Source organism: Filicampus tigris, chromosome 13, assembly GCF_054856515.1.
Source record: "Filicampus tigris isolate MCC_2025a chromosome 13, RoL_Ftig_1.0, whole genome shotgun sequence".
Classification (NCBI taxonomy): Eukaryota; Metazoa; Chordata; class Actinopteri; order Syngnathiformes; family Syngnathidae; genus Filicampus; species Filicampus tigris.
The window spans coordinates 1,089,851-1,116,079 of record NC_141229.1 but is presented as its reverse complement, the minus strand read 5'-3'; the positions used below and the strand labels follow the sequence as shown (position 1 = coordinate 1,116,079).

Below are 26,229 nucleotides of genomic sequence, written 5' to 3'. Positions count from 1 at the left end.
TCGGTCGCGCCCGAGTTCTTTCCCCTCTTCGCCGTTTGTCCGTGTTGTCCTCTCACTCTGATCGTGGCGCATATTGTCATGCGTGGCCGTCTTTGGCGTTGTCCCGCCCGCTTGCATCCCAGCGGGGCCAGTTTGTGGCGCGGCATTGTCATTTTTATAAGCGCCATCAAATGGACAGCGGGCCCAGCTTGACTTTCCCCGGCCACACGCCGAGAAGACCGCGCGCACGCGAACATTATGCATCTGTTCATTAATGCCTGTGGATGGATTGTGATTACTTTTATGCGCACACACACACACACACACGCACGCACGCACACACGCACGCACGCACTTAATGGTCATCTTCGGTCTTTTGGCTGGATAGAGCAGAATGAAGTAAGCATGATGTTTGTTGTCCATTCTTCATAACGTTAGTGTTGTTCATCAGTTTTTATTGTGTGTTCCAGGTGCGAGCTGGAAAACCGTTACCAAGGCAACCCTCTGAAAGGCACATGCTACTGTACGTACCAATCAGGCCGGTCATTCACAACCGCTGTGCCGGGAAATGATCCAGTTTCACTTGATTTAAAAAAAAAAATTTTTTTTTTTTTTCCCCAACCGCAATCGATGAACTCTTTGTTCATCTATCTATGCCAGTGACATATGGTGACAGGTAGAACAATGAAATGATCTTCTATGAGATGCCAGAAGGTCCAGTGAAACTGTGTCTGCACCTTCTGCCATTCATATGAACGCTTTGTTTAACCAAACAGGCCTCGACTTCACACTGCGCGAGTCATTTTGTGAGTACGTTTAGACGATGTCATCATTATTTCAGTACACAGTGAAGCCCTACTCCGTATTTTTTTTCTTCTTCTGCTGTTAACTGAAAAACTCACCATTTTGCAGCTTTGGACTTATTTTAGTGCTCTTTCTTTTAAGCCCCGACTTGCCATTAGATGGCGACAAAGCCTTGGCTAATAGGAATCAAATAATTGGTGTCAAAGAAGTACAGAAAAGGAATGAGCCCTGCTGCGAATAGTGAAAACTCATGAATAATTAATACATTTATTAATAAACTTGTTTTACTTTTTGAATTGGCTTACAGATTTAAAAAGAATAACAATAATTAAATGCACTGAAAGTGCTCCTAGGTTTTGTTCGGTGGTGTGCCGTGAGAATTTTCTTCAGTCGAATATGCGTCTTGGGGCAAATCAGATTCAGACGTCGCTAACAGGCGAGCACGGAGGTCAACGCGTACTTACGCTCCACTTGAATCAAAGCGACCCTCGTCGGCTTTGATGTCGGGCAGACGTGACAAGAAGCAGATGGCGCTCGTCTGCAATTGGAAGTGCCACTGAAAGTCAATCGATGAAACTTTTTCTTTTTCTTTTTTTCTTTTTTAGCTGCTATTTCTTCCCGGCTAGTCATTTTCTTTTTATAGCGGCAGCAGCAGGTTAGCATCAAGCATCTCATCAAGCCCGAGGGTCGGCGTACATAACAGTCTACAACACTGACTCATACTCATACGTTGCAGGCGGGTGGCGGTCACCGACTCTATTTTCCATTAAAATCATCTCTTACTACAATAATAATAATAATAACACATTTTACGTACAGGCTGTGCACCACAGATTAGATCTCCAAGTGCTTGGAAAGATTACCCAAAAAAGGCATGAATACATGACCAATTCAAAGAAATGAAAATGTCAAAAACAAACTTTAGAATTTGGACACAATATTCACTTTAAAAAAATTACAAAACAAAAGACAAATAAAAAGACAAATATATGCATGAAAAAAATAAAAGAACATTTTTGTAAAGTAAATGAGAAATGTAAACCAAAAGAAAAAATCACAACAAAATAGGCATTGCCTGGTCTTGTGGCAATTTTGATACATATAATTTAGATCCTGTCATGCTTATGAATTTGAAGCAACTTGACTGTGCCTCATTTTCCTATGAGCAACATCTTTCTCATTGAAACTAAACAACATTTGCATGGCCTTAAGGCCGTGCAACAAGTGCAAACTTGTATTGTTGTCTTCAGTCAGTCCCTGTCATGTTTCCGTTTTATTAAAAAAAAAAATGAGCATTTTCGGAAGCACAACATCTTAGTCTCATGAAACAAAACGGACCTTTACATGGTCTCACGGTTGTACAACAAAAGCAAACATAAATAAAAACATCATAATTGAATCCATGTAGCATTGAAGCCTCATTGAATTAAAGTGACGTCAACCTACCTTCTCTTCTGAACAGCTACATTTTTGTCACTTGAAACAAAATAGAGATTTGCATGGTCTCATGGCCTTGAGTAGATGTCTTCATTCGCTCCTTCCAGCGTGTGTCTTCTAAAATTGTCTGCAGAAGAGCAGCATCTTGGTTACTAGAAGCAAAGGGAGACGTTTGCATGGTCTTACGGCCATGCAAAAAAGTGCAAACTTAGACAAATCATTCAAACCTCGTAACGTTTAAGTCTTAAGGATTTAAAGCGACTTGGACATCTCCTGTCTTGAGAATACTCCATCTTTGTCATTCAAAACTAAAGTAGACATTTGCATGGTCTCACGGCCGTGTAACAAGTGCAAACTTCTTAAAAAGAAATAAAATAAAATAAATAATCTCTTTGAAAATGCACCTCAAACAGACACCCTGCTGATCGACTACCAGTTCACCTTCAGCCTGTCTCAGGAGGACGACCGCTACTACACGGCCATCAACTTTGTGGCCACGCCCGAGGAGGTGAGTCGTCGTCGTCGTCGTCGACGCCGACGCCTTCTCTTGCACTTTTTGCGCCGCCTGGTGTCCCGTAATCAAAATGTCATCTCTTCTCTCTTTAGCCGAACCGAGACTTAGACATGTTCATCAATGCGTCCAAGAACTTCAACTTGAACATCACCTGGGCCGCCAGCTTCACAGGTAGGCTCTCAATGGATCTGAAGCCACTAATTGCAAACGTGCGTTTGACGTTTATCGTTTTTGTCATCCAGCGGGTACTCAGAGCGGCGAGGAGATCCCCATCGTGTCGCGCAGCAACATCAAGGAGTTCAAGGACAGCTTCTCCAACGAGAACTTTGACTTCCGCAACAGCCCCAACATCACCTTCTTCGTCTACGTCAGCAACTTCACCTGGCCCATCAAGATACAGGTGAGGAGGTCGCAGCCTTAGCTCGAAGGAAACTTGAAGCGTTAGCATTAGCGTCGCCGCTTCATTCCATCACGTCCTCGGCGCGAGCGACCGTCGGCATTGTGTTTGCCGTCACCAGATGATCTCTTCAACCAGATCTCAAAGTGCGTTTTAGTCTTTTCATTTTAAAAGAAAAACAAGTTGACTGACAAAGGAATATACATAAAAAGATGCAATAACCATAAGAAATGAACTGATTGAGAAATAGTTACAAAAAATAAATGACAAAACAACTGTTTGACAAACAAAATGACAAAATAAAAACAACTATCTACACAGATAAATAAGATAAAATGACAGTGAAAGAGGTTCAATGAGTAAAAATGATCATAATGAAAAAATAAAACGGAAATGACAAAGACAAATCTTTACAGAAATAAATGAATTTAGAAAATACCAAATATATTTTTTAAGAAATCTATATAAAATATTATGATTAAAAAAGAAAGAGAAAATAAATGACAAAGAAGTTAAGAAATGAGAAAAAAATAAAATGAGCAAAAAAGATTTGGGGGAATAAAAAAAAATGACAGAAAAATAAATATAGATGTAAAGAAACAGGAAGAAAATGGCAAAAAAAAATAAAAGAACATGACAAAGATGAAAGAAAATGACCCCCAAAACCTCTTCACTAAAGATAAATAACGTTTTTTTTGTTCCGCCGTATGTGCTTTTATAATTATGGGAAGAATGCAGCCAATGATACACTTGATGAACAAGTCAATATTAGAGGAAAACATGAGCTTTAAAATGAGGCAGAAAACTTTCATTTCAGGTTTACTTTACAAATGCCCTGGATGATTCACGATTTCCCTCGCACGCGTGCACGCACAGAGGCCACTTTATCAGGTGCACGTCGCATCTGTTGTCTAAATAATTGGCCGCAGCTCTCGCAATGGCTCTCGCAATGGCTCTCGCAATGGCTCTCGCAATGGCTCTCGCAATGGCTCTCGCAATGGCTCTCGCAATGGCTCTCGCCGCTTGTCCCTAATGTTCTGTCCCGCGAGCGTCCAAACGACCTGGCCTTCTTTTTCCTGGCGGCTGTGTTTGTTTTGGCCCGGAACGTCCACCTGAAGCACATGAATAGGATTCTTGTCCGCGCTGGTGCACTGTGCGGTCCGGCGTGAATGCGCGTCTTCATGCCTCGGCGGAAGCACTTTGCGTGTGTTCGCCGCCGGCTAACGTGGCTCGCCCCGTTGACATTCCCAGCAAATCCGGCCTCCGCCCTTCACGTTTGGCCGCTTTCTGCACAGCAACTTTTCTAGTCCGGCTGCTGTGCTTGTGACCAAACGCGCCGGGCCTTAACCGCCATCAGACAGTTTCACTTTTCCAAAAGAAGATTATTGAATTTGGATTTGAGGATTATGTTTTGGATCGATTCGGGAAAACGAGAATGGCAACACGCGACTCAACAAATACGTCCTCCAGCGCTGTAAAACACACCAAGACAGGTAAGCTACGTTCGCTTCGCAGTTTAGCTCACCACTAGCTGGTCGAATATTAACTTGGCTTCATTTCGGTTGGCAACGTAAAAAACAATGCGAAGACTCCTTTGGAACCGTTTAGAAAATGATTGCGAATGTGTTAGTACAGTTTTTGAGACGCCCTCGCAATAAGTGAAATCTGCAATATAGAAATTCTCTATTTGAGTACTTCCTGGGCATGTTTTTATAGTATTAATGGCACTTGATTTTTTTGAGGGTATCTAAAAAAATATATAAAGTACAGTACACCAATAATCTATAGTCATTGCTTTCTGTAGGTGTAAAAAGCAGGATTACAGCGTTCAATAACTTTCAAGAAAAACTTGGCTCTGTTCTTCTTTCAAATATACACAAACGTCGTCTCAAACTAGATGAGGATGCCACAAGCTCGTTGTCCATTGTGGAATTGCACCCAGTATAAAGAGTTCAACCTAAATGGTTATCAACTGTACAAAAATAAAAAAAAGAATGCCACATAGCATGACCGCCAACCTGGAAGCAGTCATGGAGGGGGGTTGACTGGATAGTTAACTAATGCAAGTACCGCTATTGAGTTGTTCATTAAAGTTAGCTCATTTAAAATAATTAAAAAAAAATCTAATTACACAGAATAAAGGAAAGGACTACGTTAAAAAAAGTGAAATGACAAAAGAAGTAGAAAAACAAACAAAAATGGTAAAAAACAAACACAGTACAATGGAGAAAATGGCCAAACAACACAAATGAATAATAGAAATGAAAAACACAAATCAATAAATGATGAAATGAACAGACACTGCATCCTGTAACTGTAACCTGTTTCTTTTAACGTGGAAAATAGTTGTTGAAACGCTTCAACTTCACCCCCCCCCCCCATTCCTTTTAAACAGCGCACTCTGACCTCCATATAAATCCATACATAAATACCTTTATGCTCCATGAAATATTCATGGACTAATCCCACATTGTTATTACTAATCCCGCCTATGCTGACGAATAAAAAGCAGCAATGCTGACGACTTGTCGTGGCAAGGGGGTGCTGGGGGCGCGGGGGCGGGGGAGTTCCACAAGGCTGCCAGAGTGGTGCGCTGTGGTGTCGCCGTTGTTGCGAGGCTTTTCACTTGCGCGGGGGGGGGGGGGTGTTGGGTACTACAGGATTAGTGGCACACTTCCATTGTTGCCCCTGGCAACCTTGATTAAGGAGCTAGTCGTCAATACAATTGCTTTTGTCATGATTGACTTTTCTTCTGCCCGCCGCAAGTGAGCAAGCACACACACGTGCACACGCACGCACATTGTGCAAGTCCCACAAACCTGTTGGCAGCTACGCTACTAATAGCACATCTGCCATTGGACCAAACATGTCCGCTGTTAAGGTTTCAACTTCGGGATTCAACCCTAATCACTGATTCAAATCAGTGATAGGGTTTCAAATCGGGGCTAAGGTTTTGAAATAAGGCTTTTCAGAGAGAATTCAAAATAAACAACAGAGATCGTGTGTTTGCAAAAGTGCGCACACCCTTCTATAAATGTGATTGTGTCTGTGTTCGGACTGAACCCGTCTCCAAATGGGAGTCTGCGCAAACCTGTCAACCCTCTTTTAGTTAACCCCAAATCAAGTTCAGCTGTTCTACTTGGAGGTTACATACGCTACTTCCTTAATCTTATCGATGCGCCTTTGTCTCCAGATATGCTGATGTCGTGTTGTTTCATCCACAGATCGCCTTCTCGCAGCACAGCAACTTCATGGACCTCGTTCAGTTCTTTGTCACCTTCTTCAGGTCAGCACACAAGTTCAAGTACACCGCACAAGTGTGTGTGTGTGTGTGCGCGCGCGGGGGGGTCCATTGCGTGTGCATTTTGTGTTCAGAGGTCGAGTGTGTGTGTGTGTGTGTGTGTGTGTGTGTGTGTGTGTGTGTGTGTGCGCGTTTGTGTCGAAGGCTCAGTGGTCCGCGTGGCATCTCTTCAGGAAGTGCTCTAATGTGTTATTGATTTTAAAAATGACTGCGAAAGATTGAGTGCAGAGGCGTGTCCACTGTGCGCTTGATTGTGTGTGTGCCGTAGCTCGCTCGACACACACGCGCGCACACACTTGCGTGCGCCTTGGCCAGGAAAAGCCAAATGGACACGTCATTAGGGACACAAAGATCCAACGTTACAACCAGCATTCTGACTTAATGCTTACTTTGCATTGACACTGTCAGACAAGTGTTACATCATGGTTTCAAGAGTGGGTTAGGGTTTCAAATTAGGGTTCCAAGACAGGCTGAGGGTTTCCAAGTAGTGTCTCAAGTTCAGCCATACAGCCATTCATCCTCTTCCGCTTTTCGGGCTCAGGTTGCAGGGGCAGTAACTTGAGCAGGCAAGCGCAGACTTTGCTCTCCCCAGCCACTTCGTCCATTCGTGTTCTGGGGGATCCCAGCCGGCTACCCGGGAGACGTCGTCTCTCCAGCGTGTCCTGGGTTGTCTCCGGGGCCTCCTAACAGTGGCCCATGCCCGCAACGCCTCACCAGTGAGGCGACCCCGAGCCACCTCATCTGGCTCCTCTCGGCGCGGAGTTTGAAGTTTTCAAATAAGGATTTGGAGTCGTTTTGGGGGGTTCAAATTTGACTTTGAAGCAAAGTTTAGGATTTTGAAGACAGGATTCGGGTTTCAAGGACAACTGTAGGGTTTTAAATCAGGGTTTAAAAAAAGTTTTGGGTTTCAAATTGAGACTTGAGTCTCAGTTTTGGCTTTCAATTCCAGGGTTATGGTTTAAAGTTAATTTCAAGGCTGTGATGGGGTTGCACAGTATGGTTTTAAGACAGGGGAAGGGTTAATTAAGGCTTCAGGTCTTCAATGTAGGGTTTAAAGCCTACTTTAAGGTGTCAAGTTGGGGTTTGAAAGTGCGGTTTTCCAGCCAGCGTCGGCGTTGTGGTGCTTGTAGCGTCGTAATTAGCAGTCAGGTGAAGTGTGAGCTTTTGTCTTTACTGCTCCTGCTGTGTTTATTCCTTCAAACTTGATCCTGCGGTGAGGCCTGATGTTCCAGAAAATTTCCTTTTCTTCTTCCCCTGAGAGTGAAACTTGTCGTGGCGCACTGCGGCTGCCATTAAAAAAAAAAAAAAAAAAAGGGGGGGGGGGTTTGCTCAGTTTCAGGAGACTCGGCAGGAGTATTTTTAGCACGACGCCGTCCCGATGGGAAGCCCAGTGCCGCTCGTTTGCACACCTTTGTGCACATGCACACAACTCTTTACCACACGCTACACTAAACTACGCACACACGGGTGGTAGCTGTTTGAGTACAAGTTCACTTGTGTGCCGCAAACTCAATTATGATCATTTCATTGACTTTCCAAAAACGCTAAGAGCCCAGGAAAGCGCCCAATGAATTCCGACTCTTTCCGCATAACATCAGTGCTGAGCTCACAAAATATAAGCTAGCAAGTGAGAAACCGGCGCCGAGGTCAAAAGAAATCGGCATTTGGATAATTTGCAGGTTACAGTTCTTGTAAACCTTAAAAGGCAATTTAGCCTTCACTGAACTCACCATAAACAAAAGTTTTCCAGACTATTCGCAGTCTTCAGAGAACCTCATTTCAACTCAACTTTATTTGTAGAGCACTTCAAAAAAAAAAACAACCACAGCTGCATACAAAGTGCCTTACGTGAAGTAAAAATTAACAAGACAGCTAAAACAATCATATTAAACCCAATAAAGCAATGGCGTGTCGAAAGCCAAAGAATAAAAATGGCTTTTAAGATGAGTTTTCAAAATGGACCGAGACGGCGCCCTCCGCTTGCCGAACAATTCCGACTCCAATGAACCTGACGGAGGTTGTTTGGATCAACATCAAAGACAATTTACAAAAAACAAACCTAATGTGCACGTCACCGCCAAAATAGACCATTACATGGATAGAAAAAAGTGGTCATCCTATTATGCTCAGTCCGACTATTTTGTTTCCCCGTTTATCGCGTCCGTCAGATGCGGACCGGTTCGGCACGTAGGCGGAGTGCACAGCTCTGCTGTTTAGTATTCTAGGAACCAAATCTACACGCTTTCCTAAACAACGACAAGTACCAGTACTTTTTTGTTCTCATTTTTTTCGTAACTTGTATTCAAGAAGACTTTTTTTTTTTCTTCATGTTTCTTTGCCCTCTAAAATAATTTCCCTTCAAGAAAAGTTTCTTTTTGTTTTTTTTTAAACTCAGACCTCAGTTGGCGAGTGGACAAAGCCCAACCCCCCATCCCCCCGCCCCCCGTCCTGTCAGGTGTTACGCCGGCGCTAGGCTAATTAGCGGCGCGAGAGGGCGCTTAGAGGAGAACCTGTCCAAGGTAAACAGCAGCCAAGAGCAGCTTGAAGATGAACCGTTTAAACACTTTGCGACAGGCAGGCAGGCAAAATTTGGTTCACATGGTACCTGGGCCTTCTGTGTGTGTGGGGGGGGGGGGGGGGATTTACCCGTCTTAATGGACCTCTTAATACCACCGCGATCACGTCACAGAATAGATAGAAAGCATTAGCATTAGACAGAAACGCAGTAGAAGAGCTTGCAACTTGCTTAGTATCTGGAGCAGTTAACAATCAGTATGGAGGTCGTAAGATGACAAAAACACAAAACATTTCAATAAAATACAATGAACGCCACATATTTGTGTTTCGGCAAATTCATCCATTTACGGACTTTTAAGTTGAACCTGTTGTGGGTTATTGACTCGCACAAATATCTCGCCGTTTGACCTACTTTGTTCGCTAATCGAGGTAATGTTTCCTATTCAAATGAATGTAAATACAAGTCGTACGTTACGGCCCCAAAACCAAGTTATACGTACCGTATTTTGATTGGTGTATGGGAAAATAAATACTGTCCACTATAGAAAAAAGTAAGAAGAAATAACAGTGTGTTTGCTAGCAAATTGCTGCGCAATGATTTAGCCTATTAGCGTACAGTATTTTCGCCATGCTTCCAGCTTGCCCATACGGGTATCTTAAAAATGTAGATAGCGCTTTTCTCAGCATCCAGGTGCTTAACATGTAAAAAAAAAGAAAAAAAAAAAAAAACTTGCAGTGATGCAACAAGTCCGGAGGAAGTTAGCGACAGTCTCAAGCTATTCGTTTTCTTCTCCGATACAGAACAATTGGTTACCAGAGCTTTCTGGTGCTAGCGTTAGCCAGACTTTGTGGTCTGAAAAATTGCCTTCCCTTCCTAATGTGGCGTCTAACCGCGCAACGACACATTGTTTACATTCTCCATGGTTACCGCAAGCAGTTTAATGGCCGTCACATCCAACCATGCGCCGTGGCGTTGGCAATGCAGCCATGAACACTCTTTCCTTGTCGAATTGACAATGCTACGTCAGTCAAGTTAGTTTTCGAAGTCGAGGTTTCACGCTATACTTGAAATTAGTTAGGACAAGCACGACTTATTCGAAATTGACATGGCAACACAGAGGCTGAAATCTGATTGGCCCAAAAAATGATGGTCAACGCATGATGAAACGAACTTTAGCTTGTCAATGTAGGTTAGTGCTTCTTTTTCGGAGCAGCAGAGAAGGTCGTGCTGACCCTGCCCGCCCACCGCTTGATCTTGGTCGGGCGGGATTCTGGATATTCTGCTCTTGTTGCCGTTTGCCCCGTGGCTCTTCTCCTCGCTTTTCTCTCTCTCTGGCCTGTGTCCGTTCTGCTAGGGAGCAAACTCACTCGGTATCCCCTAAAGCTTCAGGCTCGACCCCCCTCGTATCTTTTCACAAACATCAAAGACAGTGTCAAGAATCTTTTTTTTTTTTTTTTTTCTCTCTCAAAACTTGTTTTTTTAATGTCCAATACAATTCAGTCTTGAGTGTTTAAGTAAACATCAACGATGATTCATCCTTCAATTTATCGTCGGACAATAAGGAGTCTTCAATGTGTTGTAGTTGTTTTTGTGAACGTCGAAGAAAATATATTCTGCAATTGGTCACAAATACGTTTTGGAAACATCTGGCGATTTCATACACATATAAGACGACTGATGTGTTTGTAAACAATTAAGATGAATTTCCCATCTTCTAGAAACTTGACATGCGTGTTTTAAAATAACATCAAAGACCCTTTCATGTTCAATCAATGAACCCAGTCTGTGTTTTTGTGAACATTTAAGAGGATTTTGTAACTAAAGAAGAAGCATAAAATATTAGACAACTACAGTTACCTTCAAAACAATTTTGAGTCTGACTTGCGTACATTTTGTGCAACATTAAGGAACATGAACGTGTCTGAATTCATTCTTTCATAAACATCAAAGGTGTTTTTATTATAAGACGAACCCAACGTACGTGTTTTTGTCAACATTTCTCATATAGGCTCTTGCTTTTTTTTTTTTAATATCTCTTTTTTTTATTATTTGTTATTCCTGCCAATGCATCCAAATGAAACACGGAGAGGTCATTTTTTTTCCCCCCCCCTCGCTGAAGTTGTATAAGGTGCGAGCCTGAACGGCGCGGCGGGAACCGGTGGCAGGAAATCATCAAAAAGGCGTGACGCTCTCCCAACGAGCTTGGGATTGCCAAGAGATGTCGTCGCTTCTGATGTGTTTGAACACACACACACACACACACACACACACACACACACACTTCTGATGTGTCATAACCGAGGGAATTTATTTGTGCAATAAAGTTTAAAGTTGCTATCTTAAAAAATGGAAATGTAGCAAGTTCTTTTGGCTATTGGACATGGTGGCCTTACACACATTATGCGCGTGTGTGTGTGTGTGTGTGTGTGTGTGTGTGTGTGTGTGTGTGTGTGCGTTGCTGACTCAGAAGGTGACATGATGCGTCGTCATCACCTGTCAGACCTCCTCTGGGGGATTTTGTGTAAAAGTGCAAAAGGATGTTGGTTGGCTTTTTTTCTTTTTTTTTTTTTAAGTGCCTGATGTTCGACACGTTTGTCAGCATGGCCTCAGAGTCTGCTCGCCAACAAGTGACATCATCGCCGTCAGTGTGAAGGTGTTTACTTGCGTGTCCAATATGTTGCGGTATGATTTGAAATGTGACTAAAATGTGCACTTTTTTTGTTTTTGTTTTATTTCATCATTCAATCCAAACATTTGCGCATTATTTACGATTTTTTTTTCTAAGCAGCTTTGCTTAATTTGTAGGCGTTGGATTTGCGTCAGTGACGCGACTTTCTGTGTGTCCGCAGCTGCTTCCTGTCTCTGCTGCTGGTGGCCGCCGTGGTTTGGAAAATCAAGCAGAGCTGCTGGGCGTCACGGAGACGAGAGGTTGGTCCGGCAGAACGGCAGCTGCGGCCGCCGTCGTATTTTTTTATTTTTTATTTTTTTAAACAGCCGGCGACACGCTGCGTGTCGTGAACTCGATTTGTTTGCGCAGCACGTCGGGTGTGGAGAGCCTCTCAGAGGTCACCTCTCGGAGCTCACCCCTCCTCTTTGCGCCTCGCCTCTCACCCGTCGAGGACTCATTCGGGATAACCTGCACGCAAATAAAAGTTGGAGTCCAGCTGTTTGTCGACCATTCGGCGCAAATTTGAAAACATTACCCAGCTTACAAATAATCAGCATCATAATGAAAACAGCATCTCCGCTCGCTTAATTTTTGCCGTGGGTAGACTAAAACGCAACATAAAACAAAGACAATTACACATTGGGCATGTAAAGCAACCAAACAACTTTGCCTCAAAAATGCCCCTGCTAGCTTAATGCTAGCACAAAACGGGCTAACGATTAGCATCAATAGTCATGGCGTTACTACCAGATATTTGAACACAAACAGTGGAGAAATGGATATAGACAGACAGCATGATGCTCGCTATTCTTTATCCTTTGCGAAGAACCCCTGTCACATGACACACAGTGCACTGTTCAAAATAAATACAGTGCAATGTGGGAGAGTGCCATTTTCTTGTAACCAAAAACACTTTACAAAAATGTTTTTTAGGAGGCAGGCAACATTTTCTTTCTTGATGTACTTGACGAGCATTTTCAGTCCATTTTCCTTCACTTCCCCGCCGCCTGCTATACCGCTTTCACTTTGACGCGTGTCTGTTAGCATGACGTCTGTTAGTTTGACGCGTGTGAACGCGTGTCTTTTTTGTCTCTCACGGCTCCCATGACGCATCTTAATCCTGCTAATCTCACTCCTTTACTTTATGTAGCATATCATTAGCATTTGGACACGTTCCACCGGCTGGTGTAGCTTGTAATCCGCCATTCCGTCACCCCCAGGTGACCCCCTCGCATCCCTCCGCGCATCCATCATCATTGCCGAGTTCCTTCCAAAGCGAGAACCTCATTCTATCTTCTTTTATCGTAGGTTAGTTTAGCCCCAAGGATGAGAACAAGCCGTTAGCCCGCAGCGTCATTTTTGTTTCATGTTTAGATTGTTTAGAATAGTTGGCCATTGGCCTGCCACACTTAGCTTGTTTTGTTAGCGCCATCAGCGTGTTTGTTCCACCTTGCGTTCCAGCAACTTTTACAGTCTTTGTACTTGTAGTTCCCTCCTAAAGTTCCAGGGACTTTCAGTTGTTGCGACATGGAACCAGAATAGTTCTGGCAGTCCCAACATGTTGTAATTGATCAAAACATACAGTAACAACAACATAATTAAGTGGAATGTAATCTATTTTAGTTCAAGCATTATCGTTTGAAGCAGGCTTCAATGTCCAACGGCATTGTGCTCCTTCTGGTGTGGGCGCAGTGGCCACCAGGGGGAGTATAGGACCGAAAGATTAAAAAGAAAATGCTCAGATGAGTTTCACAACTAAGTGACTCAGTCAGACGCAGTTATATTACTTGGTTTGCAGATGATGAAGAATATTCTATTATTCTTGACTTTAGAAATGAAGAAAATTTTTTAAAAATGCAATCATTTTCAGCCAATACAGATCACTTGAAAATCTCGTGATCGGCCCCGATTTCTGATGGCTTCATCAGATCGGGTTAACTCTACCTGTGAGTATTGTTACGTTGTCGGCCTACATGTCGCGCCACCATTTGTGTTCAAATAGTTGTTGCTTATCTCATGCAACATCAATGCTAGTTTCATTAGCCTGTCTACAGAGTTTTGCATCGTGTGTTAGCATTAAGATAGCAGACTTTGGTTAGAGAATCTGCTTGGTTGTGTAGTTAAATTCAATTGGGGATTGCTACACACACTATATGTATGTATATTTTTTGTTGATGTCAAATTCACAGTTGTGGTAATTTACTCAAATTTTTGCTCGCATTTCAAGACAAAAACTTTGCCAAGTGATGGCTCGTATCTTGCGAAAAAAAAAACCCCTCTGAACTGGGGTCACTTGAAAGTTGAGACATGTCTGTGGTTTTCGCTACAACTGAATGTAATTCCTGGAACAAAAATTTTCCAATCGGGTCTTTTCATGTGTGACGTTTAGTAAACGTGTGTCAGTTATAGCGATTTGAGGACTTGAGGTTGACACGTGAACATGTTTTGTCCCTAACCGCTCGCCGGCTGCCACTTCATTAAACTTATCAGCAGCCATCAATCACCCACATGGAAGCCCTTCCCAAAGTCCCCGGTCTTCCAGGCGGAATGAGGTGCCTCCCACGCCCAACCTCCACATTGACGCTAGCAGATAAGCTAACTGCTAGCGTCGACATGCGGGAAAGTCTTATCAGTTTTTGACTGGCAGGCAGCTGAGATTCAATTAAAGCCCACCAAAAAAAAAAAAAAACACTTAAGCAAAGAGGAAGTACATTTCAGTGCAGATCTGGATAAACGTGCGCTCATCCAGGAGAGGTTTGTCAGTACTTGATAAAGATTTTTTTAGTGGCTTTACCTCTGAGACAGGAAGATTTTTGGATCACAGGAACTGTTGTCTAAATTCAGTTTCAGGGCCAAAAGAGAAGAGCTGACTGTTAAGGTCCAGGAAAACTATGAGAGTGCATAATAGTTCCAGGAACTACTGTACATAAGGTTCCTGGAACTTGGAAATGGGAATGCAGTTTTGGCGTATTTGGATTGCGGGAGCAGAAGTAGGAAGTTTTGCAAGACCATTGGGTGCTGGACCAGGGGAACTAGGGTCAGAACTAGGAATTTTTGTGCCTGTGGACCTGGCCAACTATTGTCTGAATTTAGTTCCGGGGTAATCTACTGGGGCCTAAATAAGACTCTGTTCAAGGAGTGTAGTACTTTTGAAAGGTTCAGGATCCTTCTGGGACTCTGCTAAACATATCTTATTGGATCCAGAAACTTTATGAAGAACTAAAAATTCCGGGAACTTTAGGTGGAAATGCTTTCTGGGTTATTTTAACGGCAGGAACTTTACCCCAGAACTAGAAACTTTTGGAGGACCATTGAGTGTTCGGGGCATGGGAACTGTTATCCAAATATTCTATTCATGTAGTTCCTGTTCATTTTTTTGGGGGGTGGGGGTCATAATGAAGAAACAGCAAACCAGACACAGGAAGTTAAACGATAATGTTTTCAACCACTTAGTACTGTTTACTCCTTTTTTTAAATTCCGAGCGGCTATACCATCCCACGATTGTTTACGTTAGCAACTAGCGCGCATGGCTAACCGCTAGATCTTCTCCTCTGTTGCCATAGCAACTGCTGAGGGAGATGCAGCAGATGGCCAGCCGGCCTTTTGCCACCATCAACGTCGCCTTAGAGACGGACGAGGAGCCGCCAGACCTGATTGGAGGAAACGTCAAGGTGAGCTCTTAACTTGCTGGATTATTTCTCGAGATTGTGCTCGCTCCCCGTTGATGACAATAACCTTGTAAACATGTGCCGAGGACAATTTGGGGGGCTGTGGATTCTTTTGATCCGTCATATTTATTTCTGTTGTACGCCCTTTGTCCTCATTGCTGTTTATGATTTTGAAGACGAGTACATCAAGACGCGTAAATGAAAAAACTTGATAAAACTTGTGTAACAAGACGTCAACGCAAGTTCATCCAAAGGAGGCGGTGTGGAGTGAAAACGAGTCAAGAAAAAGCACTGGTCTTGTTGTTTGTTTGTGCCGCGTGCCGCTTCTCTTTCGCACTACAAAGCAAAAAATGTTCGGTAGCAGATGTTGTTTGTCGAAGGGGAAGTGGAGAAAGTTGGATCGTCCAGGGAACAGAGACAGAAAAGCAAGTTTGTGCAAGCGGGAGTGTCGATGTGGACCGGATCGCGTGAGGAAATGATGGATTTAAGTTGAGTTAGCTTGAAGCGTTTGTTATTTTGTGACAAAAAACATGACATTTGGTGAGATGACAAGACAGGAAGCCTGCGTTTTGGTTCAAACCCCTTTTGGCTCGCGAGCACCGTCTGGGAAAGTCCCTGAAGCCAGATTTTTTTTTTTTTTTTTTTTTTTGGTAATGTGAAATTTGGTGGTAGACATATCAGCAATGAGTAGACCCACAAAAAGAAGTCTGCAGAAGCCATGCCCCAAAAGAAATGGGAAATCTGCCCTTTTATTTGGAAGCTGCCATTTTGGCTCGGTAGCATCATCTATGATTTGACAAAATTATCCCGCTCCTGTCTTGGCAACATGAAATTTGATTGGCATGTCCATCATGAGTTGACCCTCAAAAAAGTATCAAGAAAGAATGCTTGAAAACACATTAGGCTTGCCATTTCACTTTGAAGCAGCCATTTTGTCGCGGTGGCAACCTCTACAATTTAACCCCAAAATTCGGCCCCCAAAGCCAGGTTCACTTGGCAACATGAAATTTGCTATCATGACTAGAACCACAAAATTCAAACCCAAAAAAGACACAGCAAGACTATCGTCTTAGGTTGAAGCAGCCATTTTGGTTACAGCGTAACCCTTCAAACCCCCAAAACCAATTCACTTAGCAACATGAAATAGGGATGTCCATCTTGAGTAGAGCCACCCAAAAAGTATAGCAAGCTATGTCTGAAAAGGCACCGGAGGTCTGCCTGCCATTTTTACTACGTAGCGCCCTGTAGAATTAAAAAAAAAAGCCTTTTTTTCAAAAATCAGCCAATTTGCTAAATTTGCTCTGAAGCCACCATTTTGGCTCTGTAGAGCCCACTGTAATTGTACCAAGAAAAAAAAAAAATCACCCCTCAAAGCTTGTTTTTCTTCGACATGACATGTTGCTGTCACGAGTCTGAATAATCCATGCCTGAAAAGAAAGGCGGAATGTGCCATTTTAGTTTGAAACGGCGCTTTTAGATCGGTTACGCCCTCTCGGATTTAAGAGGGAAATTCAGCCCCAAGGCCAGTCTCCCTGGCCTTGACCCACCCAAAATGTGTCAGGCATGAGTAGAGCCAGCAAAAAGTCTCAAGAAGCCATGCCGAAGGAGACGTGGCCTTTTGGTTTGAAGCAATCATTTGAATGATTTGGTTTTGTTTGTATTGTCGCTCGGGGCGGCCGGCCGGCCGGGCGGGCGGGCATGTTTACTTCACATGGTGTTTCCCTCTAATTTACTGACCCTTTGCTGATCTTATCGCGTGATGTCTGCTCTTCTGTGTGGGCCTTATCTGCGCTCTAGCATGTGTGTTTTCTGTTTGTGTGCGTGTGTGTGTATTTAACAAGCTGCAAGTCAAAACAGCAGCTCGCCGCCGCTATCAGCCCGCTCCTCCTCCGCCTCCTGGCTTTTCTTCTGCCTCCGCCTGCGCTCTCCTCTCCTTTCTCCCGCTCTCCCGCCAGCCGAGATCCAATTTAGATCCTCCCGTCCGCGCGCCCTTCCCCGCGCCTCCGCCGGGCCGCACGCCGTCCGCGCGCCCGTCCATCCGTCCTATCTGCTCGGCGCCTCAGATTGAGCTTCTCGGAGGCTCGTCGCCGTTGTTTCGCCGCTCGTTTATCAGGCCGCCGCCGCCGCCGTGGCGTTTGAAAGGCGACGCCACGCAAAGCCCGCGCGCATTCATTAAAAGTTGTTGGTGGCCTTAAATTGCTGTCCAAAGTGGCGGCGGAAGCTCCCAAAGCTGACACAAGCCTTGTGCATTGCTCGTGGCTACAAGTGATCGAAAAAGAATGCTCGCTTACTGACCAATTAGTCTTTTAATTGGAATTAAACTGCAAGTTTCTGTTAGCGGTACAGTGCCTTACTTAACTTAAGATTTTTTTTTGTTTGTTTGTTTTGCTTTTTGTTGGAGCCCTGGGGGGCAAAAACGATTGAGCTTCAGACACTTCACGCTAGATGGCGACAGCAAACTTCACAACAACTGGCCGGCCATCATCAGTTCACGTTGGTTGCGACACAGTAAAAGCGCAGACGTCTGTTGTACTTTGTGCTCGCGTTTTCGTTGTTTTTTTTTTTGCCAAATTGAATTTGTCCAGGCGTTTTTTTTTTATGTCAGTGAATTTAAAGCTTGATATCATTGAAAAATATGAGCGAGCGTGGTAAGTAAGGTAAAAAAAACCCCCCAACAACTTAATGTCTATTTTTTGCAGATTCAATTTAACTGCAGTATATTAATGATTTCATAAAGTACTATAAACAATAATAACCTTTGAAGTAACGCTTTTCACTGCATTTCGTTAAACCACCGCACTACGGTCTTGCTAGTTCCCCAATAACGTCATTTTCATCGTTTTACATTGTGAGCAAATTAACATGAGCATTAGCATATTGTTTATTGCAAACTCTTTGGTAACCTGTTTTGCCGTCAAACTTTGGGGCTCATCAACTGCATTTCTAGTTTCTGGGAGCGCGTTTTTAGCAAGAACTGATGTCCTAATGGTGTCATTTTAATAATTTTTTTTTTTTTTTTTCGTACAAATGGTTCTGGTTGTAAATTGAAAAATGAGCTTCAAATGAACATGTTTCCACAGCATTATTTGCAGTCCTACTGTGGCCAACGTGTCCAATTGAACTTGAATACATTCACTCTCTGTCGTTAGAAATTAGCATTAGCAATTAGCATTAGCTTCTTAGCGCCCGGGCAACCCGTTTTAGGTACCCATCAAGGCACTCGACTTTGTTTTCCTCGACTGCTTTGAAGTTGATTTGTGGCCGCGTTGCCCTTTCCGGTTGTTTGTAGCCACGGCTCGTGCCTTAAATCATGTCAAGTGTGCATTTTTACAAACTCCGGAGATAAATTAGGAAACATTGATTTTGTTGCCGATCCGCGAAGGCTTCAAACCACCCAAAATTGCTATTTAATTGAGCCGTTTATATCAACATTAACTCAATTAAATTCCACTCAACTAACCAATTTACCAATAAATGAATAATTGATGAATCATCATGTCCTCACGGCTTTATCTTTGATCTCTTGTTTTGGTTAGCGCAGATTCCAATCGAGGATTGGAATTGCTTCCGGCTCAACAAGCTAAACCCCGTTTTTCTTGTTTTTTTTTTTTTTCTTTTTCTTCCCCGCTGTTCATTTATGCGTGTTGACAAACTGAAGCGACGGAAAGTCATCATCACGCCAAGACGCCTCATCGCCATTCCCGACGCTCATTTGTGAGCGGCTAGTGATGAAAGAGGCGCGGCGGCGTGTGTGCGGGGGGGGGGGAGGCTAATAACTGGAGCTTAATTGAAGTAGGACGCCTCGCTCTGCCTGCGCTGGATAGATAATAAGTCGTCTGCTAGCTGCGGCGAAGGCGACGGACAAGCTTGTGCGTCCCAAAAGCAAAGAAGACACATTTGTTGCGATTGAGTGAAACGCGACATTCATGGAAGAAACGACAACTGACTGTGTATGCAAGCGTGTGGCCATGGGGAAAAAGCAGGAGTCACGCGCAATAAGAGTTAGTCAGCAAATGAATGAATGAATGAGTGAGTGGAAAAGAGAGAGTTGAGGCAGTGAATGAGTGACATGGAGCAAGTCAATAGGTGAAGAAGTGAATGAAAAAGAGAGTGTGAGCACGTTTAGAAGTGAGAGCATAGATGGTGAGTGAGTGAAATGGGGCAAGTGAAAAAGTGAAGTGCGTGCGTGCGTGCGTCCGCTAGCCGACAGAGGCTAAACGAGTTCAAATCCAGACCAATGAGATTATGGGCGCACGCATTGAGATAGTCGATGGTGACAATGTTCCATTTGAAGAACAAATGGCGTCGGTGCGCTGAGGTCACCGCACAACAACACAAGCGGCAGCAAACAGAACATCTGCCGCATACTCGGATGAGTCGGATGCGCAAGAACACCTTGAGGGAGGGATGCGCCGCAACAGGAGTGAGCGCACATGCAATAAGACAATGGCAAAATTCCCAGTGGCAAAGGCAAAATAATCAATCAAAACGTATATCATATGTGAATGCAAGTCGTTGAATAATTCACACAAAAGGCGTTGATCCTTTCCTTTATTGCTGCCTTCAGGCACGACAAGCGCAAAACAACAAGCGCGCTCAAGCAAAGGCATTTACCACCGCCGCACACTCGCTGCTAAAAGTCAACATTGAATATGCCAACGCGTGAAATCCCGACAACGGGGCGGCGCCTGCCTGCCGCTTTGACACTGTTTGACACTCAGCACAAAAACCTGGACACCTTATACACGGGAACGAGACGGACGCGTGGAATATTTTCGACAAAGGATCAATAAGAAGACGAGCAGAAAAAAAGAGAGAAGTGGGTGGATTCATCGGACGGCCGACATCGGCGTACGGCCACCACAAATGCAATGACCGGGGGGGTTAATGATAAGAAACAGAAATGTGAAAAATGTCTTTGTGAAAATATTGGGTAAAAAAATGCCGGTGAGTCCTCAGGTGTCCAAGTGTCAAAAGTGTGACTGGCAGAGAAAATGTTTGTCCAATAACGGCAACGTTGTTGCGTTTGTGTGCAGTGCGTTCCGAAGCCGATCGCGCTGGAGCCGTGTTTTGGCAACAAAGCGGCCGTGCTTTCCATTTTCGTTCGTCTGCCACGAGGCAGCGGAGGAATTCCGCCACCGGGACAGTCGGGTAACACAACCACGCAACGAGCTTCATGGGACCTTGTTTGAAATATATCATGATGTAGATATTCGATGTGATTTTTAATTTTTTTTTTCCCCCCCCTATTTGCGTGCGATTGCTCAGGTCTGGCGGTGGCGAGCGCTCTGGTGGACGTTTCCCAGCAGATGTGTTTGGGCTTCAAGGAGAAGTCGGGCGGCGCGAGGAGCCGCAAGCAGCAGCCCAGCGCTCAGCCTTCCACCTGCATCTGACCTCCGAGCGGCCGAGTCCCGCCTCCTCCCTCCTTCAGACGGCACCGCGTCAGCCCGGAAGAGCTGCATGCCGGGATGCAGGATTAGAAACATTTGAGCCCACCGCCTTCATGCTGCTACAGGAGACGAGACGTTCACCTCATCTCCATCCGAGACGACTCGACGTGCTTTCCTTTCCTCTTCTTGTTTTGTTTTGTGACATTGGGCTTGGTTGGCAGCGATTTTGGACGGAGCCCCGAGTAGCATCCCTGAGGAATCCCGGGCACCCCCCCCCCCCCCCCCCCCGCACGCTTCCTCAAAGAGTCCGTTTGGTTCCGAGTAGACGTCTGGAGGACGGACGTTTTGCCGTCACATCTGACGGAATGGACGGAAGGAAGGCATTCCGCCTCCACAGGTAACCGCGGCGATTGCCCGGCTCCCGGTTGCGCCGGCTCGGTCCCGTGACTTTTGAGGAATGTAGTCATGCCAGCTAACAATGATCCCTTTCGGTTGGTTGTTTTTTAACGGGGAGAAAAACAACAACAACAAGTCACATTTTAGCATCTAATGGGAATGAATCCAGCTCGCTGCTCTCCTTCCGCGCCAACTTTGACACGTTTTTGTCGGTTTTGGAGATCGCCAGCGTGTGAAAATGCTCATTTGCCACTCAACTTGACTTCTGGCCTCACTCACCACTTTGCTCTTGAGCGCTTTTTTTTTTTTCTTAAGTGGAAAAAACCCACACATTTGATTCATTACACTTCTTCAGCGTTTGTTGTCTAAGAAAAAAAAAAACCCCACAAATTTGAACATTTTGTTGTATTGGGAATATTGTGACTGAAAACCGTCCGAATGCTGACTTTGTTCTTTTGCGACTCAGCTTGACTTCCGGCCTCGCTCAGCGGCTAGTTGGCTCTTGAATGAGGTTTTTGTTCATTTAAAAAAAAAAAAAAAAAACACACACACACACACATTTTAGCTAAGGTGATTCCAACTAATTCCGCCTCTTAAACATTGTCAAAGGGGGAAAAAATTGGTTGATTTGGGGAATGTTGCGGTGCACAACGCTGTCAGAATGTCAAAATTGCTCATTTGTGACTCGATTTCACTTCCAGCTTCGCTCGCCAGTTAGCTCGGAAACATCGTTTATAATCCTGGGGAAAAAAAGAAATCGCCTTTTAGCCTCTAATGTGATTCAAACCAATTCCCAACATTGGTTGACTGAAAAAAAAAAAAAACAATTGCAAATTTGACCCATTTTTGTCAAATTTAAACGCTGTCGAATGCTCAAATTGTCGGTTTTGTTCGCGCTTTGCTCTTGATTTCAAACGTGAAAAACAAACAAGGTATGTTGTAGCGTTTCAGTTTTCCTTTGCTGCTGTACACGGACGGATTAGACGCCAGGACAGAACGAGCTAACAAAATGTCTGGAGGTCTGTGAGAGTTTGGGAGCGTCTTTTTGGGGAATGTCGTGTTGAAAACGCCGCTGCGCGTCGGAATGCTGAAACATGGCTCGGTTTTGACGCACGCCATTTCATTGCCAGCTTCGGTTAGCGCTTGAAAGTTGCTTGTCAAAAAAACAAAAAGAGCTTCACACAAAAAATTGCATTGTTAGCATTGTTTTTGGTTTAGTTTTTTGCTGCCTGCTAAGATTGTAAGAGAATATATTTTCATTTTAATTTAAATAAATAAACTTTTAATTTAAAGCGAACTGATTAAAAACACTAGAATGTGCGTCTGTTTCTCCCACTTTTGCTCGCCAGTTAAACGTTTGCCTTTTTTTCATAGATTTTTTTTTTTATACCAATTTTACATTTAAAACACTTGAAAGTGGCCGACGTTTTTAGTCATTTCAAAAATGACACATCCACTACCCAAAAAAGTCAACTTTTTTGCTACCTCCAATTTTTTATTTGCGTGCTCACGAATTTCGTTTTTCTTTTTTTTTTTTTTTTTTGCCGCCCCCACCATGATACATCACTAACTAGCGTCGCTTGTTTCCTTCACTTTGCTCACCAGTTTTTAATGCTTTCCCATTAAAAGAAAATATGAAAGCTTACCCAAAAAGCTAAGAAACCTTTTTTTTTTTGTTGGTGGCGTTCCCAGTTTTGAATTTTCATCAGCTTTCGGTTTTTTTGAGCAGTTGTAAGTTTAAAAATACGTAATTAACGTCGCGTCCCCGTTTTTCGCTCGCCAGTCAACTCTCGAGTGTTATTATTTTTTCAAAGTTAAGCACTGAAAAAAACAATTTTTTTGATTTCACCAATTTTTTGTTTATTAGCATGTTCTCAAGGATCCTTTTTTTGGGGTTTTTTTTTTGCCACTTGATCAGGTGTGTGTTTAAAGGTGCGCTGGTTAAACACTTGCCATCAGAAAACGTTGCCAATTTAACATTTAAAAACAAATGGAAAACATGATAAAGTGAACGTCCTTAGACTCCTTACGCTTGCTATTCCATCATTAAAAAAAAATAATAATCACGTAATGAAGACAAAGATTTAGTTGGCTAGCCACGTTTTTATAACTTGCATGTTTAGCAGCAGCGTGTCTAATTTGTCTCCAGTTTGTTTTCCCCAATTTTGTTTATGTACGCACATTTTTAAAATTAGTATTAGCTAGTTCATGTTTTAAGGTTTAAAAAGCAGGTTTATTTTCCCGGCTTGAGGTTTTCCGACAGCTTGTCCCCCCCCGCCCCCCTTCTTCTTTATCCGGCAACATCCTTATCGTGGCACGCACAAACATCGGCTGCAGGTGTCGGACAAAGAGTAACACAAGAGCAAACACAACGCTGTTAACTTTTCACCCTGAGAGAAAACCAGTAAATAAGAAAAAGAAAATCATAACATACTGGAGCAATAATCAAAATAATGGAGTTTGCCCTAAAGGCCTCAATGAGCTAAAGGTTGGATTACAAGTTTGGGGGGAAAAGGTCAGAACACCGCAAAGTTTTTTAATTATGGGAAGAAAAAGCAATTTAATTGTTTGTCTTGTTTTTTTTTTGCTGGTTTTCTCAGCAGGATTTTTGGAAACCATTGGGAATGCTTCGAAGTTAAACAAAAAACACTTTAGTCCAAACTCTATTGTACTTGACATTGAACATTAAATTTGATGTTGCTCGTGCATTATTTTGTGTCGCACAGCCTAAATCGGGATGTTGGACAGCAAAAGGTAATTGTAACGCAATCAGGAATGCTTGGAAGGTTCCCTGCGGAGATATTCGGACAAAATCAACCCCAGCAAAACACGCGTCATCCCAAATTTAGCCTACTTGATGTTGAATGTGTTTAATTCTCGTACGACGTCGATCCTTAAAGAACAAGTCAACCCAAACATCTTTTTTTCAAGAATATGTTCTGTGCAAGCCCACGACTTTGAAACGAGGCATTCTGACCAAGATTTTGTTCGAGTTAATCCGCCGCCTTGAGCCATCTCTGGGGGCGGCCGTTTTGTTACTCCTGTCAACTGAAAACGACGTCACAACATGCTCAGGGCTCAGGTAACCACCAATCATGGCTGACCTGTTTTCTGAAGCTGAGCCAAACCACCGACTCAAAATGGAAGAGCTGCAATAACACACAAAAGTCATCATAACATTGAAAATGAAATTGTTTCACTTTTTTTTTTTTTACTAGCGTTTCACACTTGTTTTTCAAAAAATGGATGTAAATTGATGTAACGATGTTCGTTAGCGATCCCTCTATAAGAATGAAAATGACTGTTTGGCTACGAGCCTGTCCTCTTTCGACTGAATCATTTTAAGAAATGAATGTCGCTTTTTCAGATATTTCAATTGTAATCAGTGGTGTTATATTTGCACAGAATAAGTCTATTGTAATTGCGTAAAACAAACTCATCTGTACTGCAGTGCTAAAATATCCACTACGTTGAACTGTTGTTTCTTTAATCTTTGTTTTGCATTTATTACAGAATTTGACAGACTTTACACGATATTTGTCCGATTATTCTTTACACAAGAATAAGAATGGCTGATTTTGTGTGCAAATGAAAAATGTGGTTTGTCTGCTCTCTACTGAATTATTTTAAGACGTTGGAGAATCATCTCGGTTTTGTTGTTTGCATCAAAAGGCGTTTTTTTTTTGTTTTTATTTGATTTAAAAAAAATGTTTTTTGATGCGAGCTTTTTTGCAAGGGAACGCGTACATAAGTTAGCGACTGGATATGCAGTATACTAAAACACTAACGTCCCTTCCTGTCAGCTCCTGCGTGGGCACAAATTCATTTCATTTTACAATGTGTTTTTTATAAAGGGTAATCTACGATGTCGAGAAAAGGCAACGTGGGAGGAGCACAATTTGACCAAGAGTGAACCAAGTGACGATTTTTCATTTTTTTTTGTGGGGGGGGTGGGGCCAGTGTCCTTGTACAGCAAATATTTAATGACTTGTGCTCATCTTGACTTTTTTAGTGAAAAACACTGGCTGCGCTCTTTGCTCTCTGTAGTCTAAAATATAAAAACGCGTATTTATATGGTAACACACTGGTTAAAGCAGCTGAACAACGTCGCCCCCTTTTTGTTGGTCATCATCTAGCGGCATTCAAATGTACTAGTTTGTTCATATGTATAATTAATAATAACACGTCTTTTGTACATACTGGGAAAGTATTGTGAATGACATTTTGTTGAATGCTTTTAAACACAGAGTAATTTATGCTCCTTTAAAAAACAAAGAATGACGTCATGACTAGCGTTTATTAATTAGCATCTTTTGTAAATAAAGACGGCAAGCGAGCTAAGCTGAGTTACGATGCTATGCTAATGTTGTAAAAGTGAACTAGAGAGCTTGTAATTTACTGATTGTACATAAAGAAGAAGACGCAATGTTTTGGACTGATTACATGTGAAAATAAAAACAGACAAATATGCTTTTGCTTGCTTTGTCTTTATTTAATGAAATGCACACATGCAAATGCAAAATTAGCTCTTCATGTACTAAAATGAAGCAGCCACTTCATTAGGTATTCATATCAAGATTGAAAAATGACAAATCTATACATTTTGGGATAAATTACAAATGATAAAAGTATACAACTTATTTTGAAATTAAAGATAAATATAAGTGACTGTATATGTATGAAAATGAATTAATGAAATTACAAGTCATTTAAAATATATTTTTTAAACCAAATTTTATGTATAAATGCAGAATTTATAATGTAAGATGTAAGTCCTACTAAACATTTGTAATGTCTGGTTGTTTACAAATATTCGTTTTTAAAATGTTACATTTTGAATTAAACTACAAGAACTGTGTATAAAATAGATTCTTACATTACAAATGTAAACAAAAAAAATCAAATTGATAACACTGGTCAAGAAATTACAAACATTTTTCATCAGCAATGCAAGTAAACTTTTTTGCTGCTCATTTTTTTCTATAGCAGCAGATTTTCATATCTTTCATATCTTTATCATATTTTGTGACACTTATGAATGTTTAGGTTCAGCAATGTGGATTTTTTTTTTCTGAAATGTCATCGCTATGACACACAACACCTGATCAAATCTATATTGCGCCGCATGCTTTTATACTGTCGGTCAAACAAAGAAC

The 26,229-nt window shown here is 42.7% G+C and overlaps 1 protein-coding gene across 1 annotated transcript in view; it reads left to right on the top strand.

Annotated features, from left to right (window-relative positions):
- atrn (attractin) overlaps window positions 1-25,543 on the top strand; it is a 47,698-nt gene extending 22,155 nt beyond the window's left edge. Inside the window, exons 21-29 of the mRNA XM_086050363.1 lie at window positions 450-502; window positions 2,634-2,728; window positions 2,827-2,905; window positions 2,977-3,134; window positions 6,356-6,417; window positions 11,800-11,878; window positions 15,183-15,290; window positions 20,324-20,438; window positions 20,556-25,543. Of these exons, the coding sequence (XP_085906489.1) occupies window positions 450-502; window positions 2,634-2,728; window positions 2,827-2,905; window positions 2,977-3,134; window positions 6,356-6,417; window positions 11,800-11,878; window positions 15,183-15,290; window positions 20,324-20,438; window positions 20,556-20,680 (874 nt within the window). The 3' untranslated portion in view covers window positions 20,681-25,543. The remainder of the gene's footprint in view (window positions 1-449; window positions 503-2,633; window positions 2,729-2,826; window positions 2,906-2,976; window positions 3,135-6,355; window positions 6,418-11,799; window positions 11,879-15,182; window positions 15,291-20,323; window positions 20,439-20,555) is intronic.
- The last annotated feature ends 686 nt before the right edge of the window (window positions 25,544-26,229 follow it).